Source organism: Sylvia atricapilla, chromosome 8 (assembly GCF_009819655.1).
Source record: "Sylvia atricapilla isolate bSylAtr1 chromosome 8, bSylAtr1.pri, whole genome shotgun sequence".
In the NCBI taxonomy this organism is placed as follows: Eukaryota; Metazoa; Chordata; class Aves; order Passeriformes; family Sylviidae; genus Sylvia; species Sylvia atricapilla.
Genome location: NC_089147.1, coordinates 24,993,015 through 25,008,455, shown reverse-complemented (window position 1 = coordinate 25,008,455; position 15,441 = coordinate 24,993,015). Strand labels below are relative to the sequence as shown.

The window sequence follows — 15,441 nt, the reverse complement described above, 5'->3', positions numbered from 1 at the left end:
CAAGGATAGGACATCCTTTGTGGGGGAAACTGCCCAGGACACAGATCTGCTGACTTCAGAAAGTCTCTTAGAGCAGTGTCTCCAAATTGCATTATGCATGACATCCCATGTGACAGCTGCAGGAAACTGTAGGCAAACCTCACTGGCTATGCTTTTGGATTATTCTTAGGAAGCATAATGGATTTCAGCAGCTAGAAAATGAAGCAGTCATGCACCGTATGAGAAATCCCCTTTAACAATGCCAGCAATTACTCCATAGGTCACAATTCAAAAGCCTGGATTAAGGAAAGGAACATGGTTCACCATTTTAAGTTCTCTTGTTTTCCCAGGACCGCAGTGAAGAGCAACCCAGGCTCATGTACAGTTTCAAAATTCCAGAATTATGAAGTCTTCATTTAGCACATACCATACAGATGGCAATATGACTGCTATTAGCAATCAGCCTGCATTCAAGCCATCAGACAGCACACGGGGCTGTGTCATTACATCTTCTGGCAGATTTACATCTTCTGGCAGATTATCCTCACCACCATCTCCCACATTTAAGCACACCAAGCTGTTCTCAGTTTTAAGAACATGCCACAAGGGGGGGCAAAGCACATTCCTAAAGACTCCAACAACTGTATTCAACTTCTCAAGGTTATTTAAAAGAAAGGATTTGAATGCTTCTTGTCTATGTGAGTGGTTTATTTGAGTGACATGTTTCTTAAACTTGATTAATTTGCTTCAGACAGACACAAAGTACAAAAAAGTAGTATTTTTAAAAGTTCTAGAATGAAATGTTTCTACTAAAACTACTTTTTAGTGTCTTTTAAAACACTCAACAGATGGGACATCAAAGTCCAGAAAAGCTAATTTATCTCAATGACCAAACCTGTCAAGCAAATCTGACTGCTGGGCTTGGGGAAATAATAGAAGAAATTAATGTATTACTTTCTTGTCATTAGAAGACCAGAGAATCCCTTTTTAAACCCACAACTTTTTTGCTTTAGTCTCATCTTACCAACAGTCAGAAAGTCTGTCCGATATTGACAAGTCATCCCAAAGCCAAAATCCCGCCAGAAACCAGAATCCTTCTTGTGTACCTGCAATTTTAAACCAGTATCATTTTGAAAAGTAGAATACAACAAGTACATTACACTTCATTTTGCAGAGAGCTAAGCTCTTGCAATAATTTGTTCAGTGCAGGACAGAGCACAATAACACTTCGGTATTTCTGTGTCACACACTCATGTGGGGCTTCCCAGTCACCTGCTGTTCACTTCACCCTCTGCCTTCCAATTCCACCCACCATCACTGCAGTTTCCACAGCAGCTTCTGCTGCACCACCTCTATTTTCTATGTATCTGCCCAGACCAAGCAGTAAATTAGTCCACTGCTAAATCATCTGTTCCAAACACTCCATTTCCTATCCATTTTCTGAGGCCACATTTGTCTCTTGATCTGATACGACAAGGAAAGTAAGCTTTGTGACTGAAGTCAGCAACCATAATACTGTTAAGTTTAAAAAAGTGAACAGAAGAGCTGTCAGGCAGGGGCTCCCCCCTCTCTCAGCTGAGATTATCCAAGACTATATGTAAAATCTTCCCTCCAGCTTTCAGTAGAATCCTTGCAAACAACTTAGCAGATGAGGGCTATTATGTTTCCCTTTTGCATGTAGCTCTTCTTCATACCACTCTCTTCTCTTCCTCCTCCAAACCTGTCCATCCCAGAAGTCTCACCTGCAAAACTCAATTTCATCTACACAGTCTCTTGAAAGAGAGTCAGAGTGGGCACATCATTCAGAGGGTTTTGCCCCTCAACAATGCTTTGGTTTGCTGGAACATAAGATGAAAGTTGCTGCCACACAATGCCACCATCTTCCTAAAATACTAGTTTGTCAAACCAGAATAAGCAGCAGATCAGAACTACCAACTTCCTTTGGTTAATAGCAATTACTTCTTTTAAACTAGGTGGAACTCCAAGTTTATCTAAGAATGAGTTCTGTACAGTTTGACAAGTTTTTTTCCCAAGTGCTTTGCCCATAACAGAGAAAATGGTTTAGATATACAGTGCCAAAGGTCATAAGATATCCCCAACAGACTATTAAGTTACACTTAATTTTGTTTTAATACAAAGCACACCTAATTCTACCCAGAATAAATCAAGCTGCTTACCAATTGCTGCTCCACAGGAGGTGGTATATCTTGGTTGGCATAGACAATAGCAGGATTGTAAAGACTGAATACCACAGGATAGAAAACCTTTTTCCCTGGAAGTTAAAAGATAATTGTTAACTCACTGTAGGCATGCTTTCTGAAGGCAAAAAGAAATCAGAAACATTATTTTTATGTAAAATATTACCTATCAGGCAACTAGTGGAAATAAATAAAAACAAGTTCCAACTGCTAACATTTCCCACCTAGGAAGCCTGTAACATCTACTGGGGCAGAGCCCATAGCATTAAAAAAAATTCCTACATATGCATATTATATATATTATAATTGATTTACATTTACATATAGTTATACATGCTTAGATAAAATACTAGAAATCTCAGTACCATTCTAGGAGACTGAAAAATTCCTGCAACAACAATACACAGTAAAATTAAAAAAATAATCAAATCCAAGTAACACCTTGCATTATTGAGTTTTATGGATTTGTCTCTTCCCACAAACATGCAAAAGCAGGTACATCCAGGATATCCTGCAAGGGCATCAAGCATCATGAGAATCCTGACTATGCTGAAAACACCACCTCTATGTCTATTATAGAAGCCAGGTAAATATTTTTCCACTAATGTCTTGCATAACCAATGCTGCAAAGGTATTGACAACAGTCCACAAGAACATTCACTATCCTGACTTGGGCATGAACTCTGATCATTTTCAGATCTCATTTGAAGCAAAGGTGACAAACTGCCAGTATGAATTTTGAGCAGTCTCTTGAACTCTTTCTTGCTAAAGCTCACAAAACAACCCTCTCTGAAGTTTTTCCAATTATTTACACAACTTGTTTCATGAAGTACACAGACTGACAGCAATGAAAGAAAAAGCAATAAACAGAAGCCAAATATCTGGATTCTGAAGAATTTTCTTGCCTGTTTATTAGGTGAAGAAAATATATCCATTGATTTTAAATTGACATTTGGAGAAAATGGTTTCTGATTGCAACAAATTTGAAACAAGAGTAAGCATTAAAAAAGAACCCAAACACAGTTTGACAGGAGGAGGTCTTCATGGTAGCATGGTAGCATGCTTGTTAACTCAAGAAAGCTTTACCCTTCTTGGCAGAAGCTTGTAGAACAAGCAAGAGTCCTAAAAACTTTAGAAAAACAATCAGAGTATTTCAGAGCTTGGGATGAACAGTGGAACATGAGCTCAGTCTCCATAAGGAGCACACTGTAGCTCTACTGGAAGCTATTCACGTGTGACACGTCTTGGCCGTACACGTGTGAGAAGAGATAAACCAAACTTGTTAGAGACTGCAGCATGACAAAAATCATCCTCCACTGTAAAGCAATACACTGAGTTTTGTTATACCGATTTACATGCAGTTTAATTGTTAAAGCAATTAAACTGTCCACTTGCTTTCAGACAACTAAATCATAGGAAAACATGCATATTATACATGTTGTATGAAAAAGACAATGTATTCTTAAAACAAGCTAAGGCACAAAGGCAGAAGATACTTTTCTCAGTCTAAACACGACTGCCTTTCGTGCAGTGTGATTAATTTTCCAGGGTGTGTGGTACTGAATGAGCTCCACCATTCTAGCTGAGTTTCCTTTGTTTTCCATATGCTCAGCACAGGCCAGTTGAAGCCAAGCACGGTGACAAGGCTCATTCCAGGAACAATAAGGGAACATACCGGGCTCAGCATTTAAGCGACAGCTGTTGAGGAATTCGGCTGTGAAATAAACGTCAACATCACAGAAGAACATTAGGACCTCGCCCTTTTCCCAGGCTCTGGCACCCATGTCGAGTCCTCGGCCTCGGTTAAATTCCTCATTCAGGGAGACAAGCGTGTAATTGTGGAAGTCAGTTTCTCTACAAAAAAAAAAACAGAGCCAAACCCAAAATAAATCTGTGGGGAGGGGCACAGGGGCCATTTATAGTTTTCTTACCATTTTACAGGAACTTCATTCCAGAAATTTAAAAAGCAAACAGTTATGCAATCACAATGAGAAAACAAAACTGTTACACTTAGTTGTCTATTTTAATTTTAAACCTTGTAAAATGATAGAGACCAGTCTTACTCTGTAACTTCAGTTTATGTTTAATCATTCAGACATATTAAAAGGCCTTTTGTTAACTGACAGGAATTAAAATGCCCTCCTGAATTACGCTAGCATCTAAAATTTGTTGCCACAAACCAAGAAGTCTGGACTAACAGAGAAATATCTGTCTTCATCAGTTCAGAGAAGAGGGCAAACAGGAAGCCAGAGTCCTGGCATCATCAGACTCACAGGGCAAAGGCCATCTGTGTGGTGGTGCCACATAAGCCAGGCATTGAGCTTCTCCTCGCTGTGTAGCAGGAGATGTCTGTATCACAGCAAAAGAGGGAAGGAGCAGCCAAAGGAGACTGGAAACACACTCAGAGAACACCTTCAAGCAAAGTCAAGTGTCTACTTCAGAGACACTTCAGAGGATAATGCTTGAAGAGAACAAACTGAAGATATTCAAGAGTAGCACCACTAAAAAGATACAGAACCAGGTAAATGCCAGTGAGCCTGCACCATTGACTCAGTGCTCTGAGAGACAACTCACAGGGAACAGGCAGCAGAAGCTTCAAAAATGGAGGGGTACAGCACACAGCAGGTGCTATGGAGACTGCAGCAAAAAAATGCAGAAATTCTCTCCTCCCTTTCTACCAGATGCCTGTACATGTCAGGCCAACTGTCCATCAGATGCTCCAGGCTGGTGACGAAGCAGCCCGTGTGTAATCCATGTCATGGAGAGGAGCCTGGCCAGGACCTGAGACAGGGGTCACATGAGAGCTCAAGGGGAACAGGCTCCCAGCTCGGGGATGAGTGCAAGAACTCAGGTAGTGAAGGAGCCCCTTGGCTATAGGGTAAAGGATGCTGACACCTGTCCCATCTCTCTGGAGCAAAAACCATAAAAAACACATCTGGGAATTTTACATCCATACTGCTGTAATGCTACTGCTGAGACAGCCATGATGAACTGTGCTTAGTTATTGTACAGCTGAGAGTAAGTACAGGCATACTTGGACTACTACATTTCTCTTCCTTATCATCAAATAAAATTGTTTCTCCAGTGAAGTAACTATTAAAATGTACATCCCAGTTCCAGAGAACTTAAAATCTAATCAGTCTGTTAGCATGACTGAACATCCACTGCAAAACTCACCCCTGTTGTTTTTTGGACTGTCAGATAGAAACCTCAGTCTTTTCTGGCTATAACTTGACTTTCAGTAGTCTTCAGGAAACTTTTGCAACCTAAGCTGTAAAATGGCAACCATAAGCAGTGTAGGGTAAATAAATAATAAATTTCCTAGTAACCTGTAATGGAGTATAACCTTCGATTTATTTCTTCCTTATTTTTTTAAAAACTGCTTAAAATGCGAATCAATATTGTTTGTACTGACTGATGTTGGATTGGTACACTTACCTAGCTACAGATTCTAGGATGCTTTTTACTTCTGATAGACCATCTTGTCCAAAGTACACCACTGTGAGATGAACACGCTTATCCTGATGAATACATACATCCCTATAAGCACAAAGATAAGCTGATATTAGTAATCACTTGCAACACAACAAAAAACTTCAGGTACTTAAATGCTACTGCACTGAAAAGTACTAGCAAATTGAAGTATTTTGGTTCGGCATCAAATGGCTTCAAAGAGAACAAGGAAAGATGTTTTCCCCTCTTGTTTCCCCATCTTTCCCATTTAAATCAGAAGGTTCCAATACTGTGTGTCACATTCCGATACCTTATTTTATAAACAGGCACTCTACAACTGATGCAAACATATAAATTATGTTCAGGATCATCTGTGGTCAGGTTCACAATGATCCTGACATTTTGGTTGTTTTGCTGAAATTCGAGAACCTCTTAAGCCCTTTTAGGAGGACTGTTTTTTCCATACAGTAGGTTCTATTACAAACATCCCAAGGCAGTTGCACACAATGTTGGAATCATTAGCTCTGTTGCAAATCAACCAGAACAGGAATTCATTTTGAAAAGGAAACAAAATACTGAGAATCAGCAACATAGCTCACTATATAATCTCATGCACGTACCTAAAGTTTTGCATAAATTGTGCAAAAGCCTCAGTTCTTCCAGCAAGAGGAACAATAATGTTAATGATCGATCTAGAAATATCGACCGTTTCACTCTTCACTTTCATGAGGGGTCCAAAAGGTCGGAACAAGGTGACATGCCTGTACTCCATGCCATCCATCTTCTTGTAAAACAGCTCATACTGTGTCCCCTTATCTCTTTCTGTACGATAGTAACCTGAAGAATAAGTCACATAAGTAATATGTAATGTCAAAGATCCCAGCAGTTGTATTTCAGAACACTGATTTTCCTAAGAACTAAAGAAAGGGGGCAAAGCTTCTGGGTTTCTCAAAAAACCACATGAAATTTCCTCAACTGATATTAAACACAATCACCCCTCTACCATTTTAGGTCAGACATGAGAAACAATCCCAAATGAACTCCAGCTTCCCCTGCTTCTTACAGACAACAGGTTTCATGGTCCTACGCCAATTTCTCAGACAGAATTAAGAGTTGGGTCATCCCAACAAAAAGGGAATTCAGCTATTTGCTATGGAAAAAAGATGGCTGAAATCTAATATTGCCTGCTCTTAAGGCCTTCAGTAAGAATCTAGCCCTGAGCTAGTCCACAGTAAAATCTGAGATCATCTGGCCAGTAATCAACACAAGAAAAGCACAATTTGTTCTGTGGGCAGAACAAATGACAGTAACTTGCTTGACAAAGTCTGCAAAATCTGACATGTGGCATCTAAACAAAACAACTGTGTGATAATGCTGGAATGCTTTTAAATTGTTTTCACTGACCAGTAGTTAAAGCTTTCTATGTGACAAATAAGTGGTATTTTACCACACCCATAATCTTCCAAGGACACAGGCAGATGTTTTCTATGTGGATGTCACACTTTAGGACAACAATGCTAGTCCCTCCAGAAACAGGACTCTCTTGAGAGATGTTTTACTCCTAATGCATAGAAAAAAGTCTGTCTCTTTCAGAACATGGTCCTTTAACTACTTAAGGACCATAAGGAAGGAAGTTAAACCAGACTCAAATTTTACACCACATAGGAAAGGACTGAGGGACAGCTGTGGTTTTGAATCGACTAAACTCTGTGTTGCTAATTCCCTATCAATGCTAACCTGAGAGTAAGAAATGATGACAGAAAAAATCCTCCAACAAAAAAGCCTTATGTTTATCCCACCTCTGCTCTCCTCTCACGAGCAAGGAAAAGATGGATTATCCGTGAGAACCACAAGCTATACCATGAACTGGCATTACACTCCAGTTAAGGGGCCACCCAGACCATAGAGAAAGTTACAAACAGCTGCATATTCTCAAGTGTGATGCACACCCCTGCCTTCACACAATGCATTTCCATTCACCTGGCTGTCCTGAACTGCCCCTTCTCCAAGCCAATCTCCTCAGCAGCTGAAATCCCTCCCAGGCCTCCCACCCAGAAAGGAGCTGGTGGCAGGGCGCAGAGTAGACAAGCCATACCGGTGACACAAAAGGTTCTGTGACACAAAAGGTTCTCTTTCGTACCCAGCATTGATACTGTTCTTTTTGTTGTCTTTTTGCAACTGCAATTAACACCAGACAAAGTATGTGAAGGAAGCAGCTCTCAGCCTTTGAGCAGCTTAGGACTGACTGTCTCAGGAACCAGAAAGAAGGGATGATAGAGTTTTGTGTCTCTCCCTACACCCAGGCAAGTATTCTCCATGTTCCCTTCCCATACAAGAGGCAAAGGAACACACACACCACCTGGACCTAACTTCTTTGTCTATATCCCAGATTTCATTTAAAAAGAAAGAATCCTTTCCCTAAATCTACCTCTGTGTTCCTGTGCTCCATCCTCCACCCCCAAACCAAACCCAGTTTCATTCACTGATGTTCCCTCTTTCTGCCCAGCAGTCTCTCTGACACATGCTCCTTGTGCCCCTCCCATCCTCAGCTCTGTAACCATCCTGTCTTGTGGACAAGCACATGCACAAGCAGACCCCATGGGAAATGTGCATGACCACCACAGATGGGCTGAGACACGTGGTGTAGCAGAACAAGATGGTCCATTGTCACCCTGATCTTTTTCAGCCTTCTGATGTTTGCATTTTTGTAGTGGAAATTCTCACAGCTTTTCACGTAAACGGAAGTGATGTTTTAGAAATTGTTCTTGACGTTTACATACCTCTCTGGAGGGAGGACAATTAATAGACCTCCAGTTTGACCAGTGGGATCGGAGAGGAAGCAACCTCATCCTCCAATCCCTGGTCATTGTCCAAAATCAATGTAAATTGAGGCCAAGAAATAAACTCCCCTTTTTTGCCCTGTGACTAACTGCCTGCGTGTCCTTCATTTCATGTCCCCTAGCGACAGTCCATCACACTGGAAGTCTGTGATGACTGAACTTCTTAACTGAGATGCTTTTACCCTTTGATACCCTTTGAACAAAATTCTGCAATGCTCTCCTTGAAAAGCCTGAAATTCACATTTATGCCTTTGTCAACACAGAGATGCATAAAGCATGCACTACATTTTAATGATTATTTTCAAATCATTACTAATTACAAGCACTGAAAATGGTGTTTCAAACAATGAAAGTCCACAATGCTGACTGTCAGAAGCAGCAGAAGATCTTAAATCCCTCTCAACCCTTTTCCATTGCTGCACAGTCCAGCACTGTAGCCTGAAAACAGCGTCTTGGTTAATGGAGCAGCTGATGCACCACGGTGCTCATACATCACACTTTCAAGTAATAGACAGCAAATATTCTGTATCAGGACTCCTGGGGAAAGCAACAGTCAGTGTTTTATATTTTATTATTTTCTCCGCTATCCAATAGCTGTTGACAGATAAAAATATCATTTACAACATAAGTGAAGTTTTTAAAAAGCATACCAGATGCCAATAGCCTATCTTTCATCAAATGATAAGCTCAGATGTCAGTCTACAACAGAAGGCTGTAGTACAGAATAAAATTTTCAAGACGAATTAAAAAAAAAAAAAAAAAAAGCAAAACCCACTGCTGTAACTTCATAAAGACCTGAATATGCAAATTCAAATTTGAATAGTGCCTTGCCAACATTTAAATGTCAAAATACAAAATTCCACACTTTTCAATCTCAACATGCTACTAGAGCCACACTTCTTTTAAACAGTATGTACTCCTCAAGTTATTCTCCTTGCTATGAGCTAGCCTCTTGCTAATCTACTAATTTGGTTACATTTATGGGACCAAAGTTTCTATACACAGAAGCCAGATTTGAGAACAGCCAGAAAGAAAACCCACATCTGGTTTACTTCTTAGTGCATTCAGTTTTTTTCCACTTGGAACTGACTCATTTAATAAAACCTGTTATCTCACCTTCCAACTAGCATACTCATTTGGCTGCCATTCAAAATAGAACTCCACAAGCTAAGAGGTAAAAAGCAGCAGAAATAATTCAACAGTTGCTATTCCTGGTCCACGAAGCTTTACTCTCTTTGCAGAAGGTTCTGTTTCTCACCAAAGAATTACACACAGGAATCCTGGGGATCAGTTAATACCAAAGCCAAAAAGCTGTTCTTCTACTGCCTTGAATATTACTTGCTTTACAACTACCCAGAAAGTTTTTGGTCTATGGAATTTAAGATGTATGACCTGGTTTTCTTGGGGTGTATTAGATTTCTCCACTGAAGTTCCCAGGACAGTGGCCAGTTTCTGGTCTTCTGCAGCACACACAGCAGGGGCTGTTTGCACGACATTATGGATTGCAAGCACCTGGAAGCTTGCAGCATGGGAATAAAGCATTTTTACATGCCAAGGATGGGTGGGGAGTCTTCTTTTGATGACAACCTAAAGAAACTTTCTACATTTTGCCCAGTTCCAATTGGAAACACAGGAACAGGAGAAATGGGCCCAAATAGCACTGATCAATAACAAGACCTTTATCAGCGATTAGCTAATTGCTAATTAGCTTCTGAAAACATGCTAGTGCTTCTATTTTCCAAAGGTTCGTTTTAAATGTTTATGTAATAGAAGAGCTTTTAATCTCTCTGTTAAAAAAGCCAATTACACTGATAAATGTAAACCCAAATAAGCCAGTTACACTGATAGTGAAGTGTGTCCATGAAGGCTCCTCAAGTCTTCTCTATCACCGTTCAAGACTCTGTCACAGGCTTGTGGAGAAAGGGAACAGAGGTAATAGTATTATCTCCTCTGAATTACTCTCCATTTCTCAATATTATCAAATACTGATCTCAAAGTAATATATTTTTAACGGAGGTCTATCTTAGAATGTGCAGTTCAGCAATTAGGTCCATTGGTCATAATCCTAAATGTGTTCATTTGTGAAAATACGTAAAATTGCATCTCTTATCCTCTCTAGGCATACTCTTCATCCACAGGGAATAGGATACTCTTGTTAATCATACACTTAGATCTAATGTAAACACTAAGGAAAAAAAAAAAACAAACTTCAAAGTGTTACTCAACTGAGTAACTGCAGTTACTCAGCAACTGCAGAACAAGACTTTTTTTCAGGTCAGATTTTTGTTCTGTTAATATTAGAATTCTGGAAGTTTCATTATGGGTTGCTACAAAGGAAAACAGGTACAGCAAACAAAGCTGAGAAATTTGCTGGTTCTCTTCATCAGTAGAACAAGTCAACTGAGCTTTATGAAAAATAATTTGAAATTTTCAGAAACTATCTTTGTAATTGTAATATACACTTAGAAATCTTTTTAACTTAGTGTTAATGCTCAAAGCCTGCACATAACCATGACGTGGCTGTGGCAGCTCTGCCTCATCACAATTCCAAAGCAGATTTGGATCATCACTCTGTCTTGCAACACTAGAAAAATAACATCAGTTCTGAAAACGCTTGGCCAGAGCACTCCCTGTTGTGGATAGAGCTTCCTTGCTCCACTGATAGAAAACAGAACATCTTCATGCAGAGCCCAGAGGCTGAGCATGCAGCAAGGCAGCTGCAGGAACAGTTAAATCAAGGACAGAGAGCAAAAATGCAGAGTGGCAGCAATAAAGTTGCATCCATCAGCATGTATTTGGAACTTTTTTGGCCTGCACAGTATCAAGAGTAATAAAAATCAGTAGACTCAGACTACCACAAATATTACTGGCTAATTAAGTGCATTTTCCAGAAAAAAGTTCATTTAGGAAATTTCTATTTATAAATTAAAAAGCAGATCAATTTTAAATTCAAGTTAATAGTACTTGTTGTCTCAAGTTACTCCAATATAGATAAATTCTAAAACACAATAAGAAACAAAAAATTCTTGATGTTTTTTCAAATGAAGACAGCGATATTTCACTGACTGGGCATCAGAGCCAACATAAATGCTGGCAAAGAACTTCAGATATATTCAGCAGACATTAAAATACACCATTAAGTAAAACTGTCCACAAAAAAGATATTCTAAACTTATTTAAACAGTCACCAAATTCTCTAAGGAAAGAGTACCTGAAAGTACATCTCACAAAAAGTTACATGGTTCAAAGTTTAGTCTACTATTTTACCAGTCTAGGAAAATAGACATAATTCCCAGAAGCAAATATTGACTGATGTAAAAATAGCCTGTTGAGGTAACAAGCTAGAATACTTTAGAATCAAAATGCCTATTTCTTGTTTTGTGGCTAGGTTTTTGTATACAGATACGCAGTAGTTTTGAGGAAAAGAATCCGGCAAGTCAGAAAATAAACTTATCTATACTGAGCATAAAACATGATGGTTATGTATCAAGCAATGCAGTACCATGCTTTCTCTTTTGTCCTAGAAAAAAAAACCACACCAAGTTTCTCAGCCTCCAGTTTCAAATTGCACAATACTCCAGTTTTAGTCACAAACCACTTATTACAAAACAATTACCAACTGAAGAGGATGTAGAACTTGAATTATTTGCCTCAACTGAAGCCAAATTTAAAAAACCGTTTCTCTAAATAAGCAACGCTAACCCAGCAACGATTCTGATGTGCTCTTAGGACAGTTACAGGACCTGTTCTGACTTCAGTGATACACTAAGTCTGCTATGCAATTTCAATTCAATACCAGTTCAGGACAGCTTAAGGGAGTAGTATTTTATACACAGAATGGCATTAGCTTTCCAGCTGGACTTCCATCAAAGGGAGATGCACAAGCAGTGGAGGCAGAGTGCTGGAGCCTGTTCACAGGGCTGCAGGACAAGGGACTGTGTGTCCCAACTCCAGCTGGGTCTGCTTCTTACCTCTGAGGTTTGGAAAAACAGGGGTGGGGGAAAATATGCTAACATTCAAAAGCTGCCTTGTTTTGCTGGCTAAATTAGACAGTAGTATTTGCACATAAAAAACCCACAGAATACCCACACAACCTACAATTTCTGTCTGAAGAAAGATACTAACAGATAGAGATAAAGCTATGGCTGGTTGCTAACACATCCGTATACAGCACAAAAGACTTGTCTTTCCTATAGTTCCCTGTGTTTGAAGGCAGTCTTCACAGCAAAAGGAAATTAGTTTGATTTCCATAAACAAATACTGGTGTGAACAAAGGCAGACATATGAAGTATAATTCTAAGGTCCTAAAACTATTTGCTTTCTTGAATGTCTGTCATTAAAGGCAGTACACTAAAAAATCAACAGCTATTTCAGTCATGATAAAATAAAAATCCACCAGAGTGCAAGTGATATCTAAACCATCAATGGAAAAGCACCTGAATACTTAATGCAGAAATAAAGCACAAGATTGACCACCCCTGGAAAAAATAATAGGGTTTTAAATGAGAACTGTACGAAGAGCACCACAACAAGCTGTGTTGCATTGACCCAGCTGAGTGGATTCCATGCCCTGCACCACCTTCTGGAATGAAGGAGGGTACTTGCATCAAACTTTAAACACAGTAGCTGTTAAAAGCAGAGACTTTTTGCACTACAGACCAATTACATCTTCTGAGACTGAAAGAACCCATTATTTCAAGACCAATGGTATCTTTCTCCAGCATGATTGATTAATAACACAGACATCAGTACTTCAGAATCTCTTCTACAGTAATGGTCTTATAACATGGTCCACCTTTTGGCTTTCAATAGCAGCATGAAGTGTATTTAATACTCTAAGTATAAAGAAGAGGTACTAGGGCAGTTTTTGATAATACTTATCTCCATTGCACAAGACCATACCTTAAAAGCCACCTGTTAAGGGATTTGTCACTATTGCATTTTTCAAGGGCCCTATTAAGTGTTGAAAGTTTAACTGTTACATATGCCTTTATGTGTTCTGCAATCAAACTTACAGGCACTGAGACAAAACTGAAGAGAGAACAAGAGAACTGCTCAAGGCTGCCCAGCTCAGCAGACCCAGTAACTGTATACCACGAAAGGTCTATTCAGGACACCAAGTTCCTCAGATGACAGGCTCAGAACACAGCCTACCTCTCCCTCCAATATTTCTGTGCCAACTCTAGGAGAGTCAAATACCTGAATATTAACTAAAAGTGGTAAAGAGACGAGTGAAGAAAAACCACATGGCTTCATACTGGATTGCTTAACTAGAGAGATGAATCAATTTCTCCCTCCCACTGCCAGCAATTTCACTGAAAGTCTTTCAGTGATTAGTACCATAAGCAGCTGTGTCACACTGACTTTGGCTACAATCAATTATGAATACTTCAGTATTTTTAAGCAGATAGAGCTTCTCCCATACACCTCTTGTGGTAAGCCCTTCTGAAATGCATTTGTTACTCCACTAAAAACACAAGGTAATGAAGCAGTAACATTCTCATCATCAGAAATAAAGGTTCTTATCGTGCAATTACTCTTCAAGACTCTATCCAAGTAGGTAAAACGTGTAAGTACAAACACCATTCAATGCCTGTTGTGACATTCTGCTAAGGGGCCAGGTAGTATGTAAACATACCTTCTATAAAATCATTTTCACTATATAGCTGCCTGTCTGCTACTCCATCATCTTCATCTTGTCCATCTTCTTCATCTGGATTATTGATAACTTCTAGGCCAGCCTCAATAACTTCCACCAATTCATCTCGTTTATCTTTTCTAACAGGTTTCTCTTCTGGATGCCGAGTGAGCCCCATCTCCAACTGGAATACTTTCATGGACGTAAAGCTTTCAAAAGGAATGACTCCATATTCACTAGGCAGCTTGGCCCCCACGCTCACCTCAGCTTTGTCAATCTGGGAATGAAGAAACTCTAGGAGATCATTGGATGTTTGCTCTTTGGTGCCCTGGTAGCTCATACCATTGACCTTCGGGGTCTTTTTTTCCTGCAGGGACTTCAATTTGTCACTCATTTCCTGAAGCTCTTGTTTTAGCTGGGCAATCTGACGTTTCAGACTGGTAGCTCGGTTTTGGTAATGCTCTTCTTGTTCCTGCAAGAGAGCTTGATAGTATTCTTTACCCATGCTTTCACCTACAACACCAGGCAGAGATCCATTGCCATCTGTCTGTGGAGCACACTCCAGCAAATACATGAGTAAGATTAAACTGAATAGTAAAGCAAGGCCCACCAACAGCCAACGAGTCCTGGCTTGAATTACTAAGCCTCTTCTGGGCATTCTCATATTATTTCTGTTTCCAGCCCTAAAAGATTATCTGTCTGCTCTTGCTTTCCAGAGAACATCACCCTAGACTTCAAATCTTAGAAAAAGAGAGAAAACACAACTGTAATAGCTACTACAAGTTCTGGTAACATAGCTGATGAGCAGTTTTCAAGCTTTGCCTTAATCAGGTGTCATTGCAGAGACGTACATCTGAGGTTCCTATGTCATCCATAACCATCAACTGTAAGTCTGGCTGACGCCATACAAATTGTTCAGGATTTCCTACCCCAAACAAAAAAAACCTGCAAAGGGGGAGGAAGATGGAAGACACCAGCAAGGAATCATATTTCCATTTCCTAATTCAGCCTTAGTTGAAGGGGCTTAGCTTATTTGAAGTTTTGTGAGGGAAATCTGCAAAAGTAATTTTGTAGGCTTTGAAGAGACAGCAATTTTTCCCCCCTCCACTACGTGTGAGAGCAATCTACATTTCAGCAACAGTAATTTTCATTGACTAGTCTTGCTTTTCCTCTGGCACTTGAGTATTTTATTCCACTTCCCCTCCTTTCCTTGGAATCTGTGGTTTGAGTCAGCAAAACGTAGAACCTAAAATTAAAAGAAAGGTGCATATTAGAACTACAGAGCAGACAATCATTTGAGAAACACACAAAGTTCTAACACATGCATGCAAAA

The 15,441-nt window shown here is 39.7% G+C and overlaps 1 protein-coding gene across 2 annotated transcripts in view; it reads right to left on the bottom strand.

Moving 5' to 3' along the window:
- Nucleotides 1–15,441, bottom strand: part of CSGALNACT2 (chondroitin sulfate N-acetylgalactosaminyltransferase 2) — a 33,135-nt gene that overhangs the window by 2,188 nt on the left and 15,506 nt on the right. For both annotated transcript variants that reach the window (XM_066324151.1, XM_066324152.1), the window contains exons 2-7: nucleotides 14,109–15,354; nucleotides 6,251–6,467; nucleotides 5,616–5,717; nucleotides 3,853–4,031; nucleotides 2,157–2,251; nucleotides 1,004–1,085 (exon numbers count right to left, since the gene is read on the bottom strand). In XM_066324151.1, the coding sequence (XP_066180248.1) occupies nucleotides 1,004–1,085; nucleotides 2,157–2,251; nucleotides 3,853–4,031; nucleotides 5,616–5,717; nucleotides 6,251–6,467; nucleotides 14,109–14,772 (1,339 nt within the window). In that variant the 5' untranslated portion in view covers nucleotides 14,773–15,354. The remainder of the gene's footprint in view (nucleotides 1–1,003; nucleotides 1,086–2,156; nucleotides 2,252–3,852; nucleotides 4,032–5,615; nucleotides 5,718–6,250; nucleotides 6,468–14,108; nucleotides 15,355–15,441) is intronic.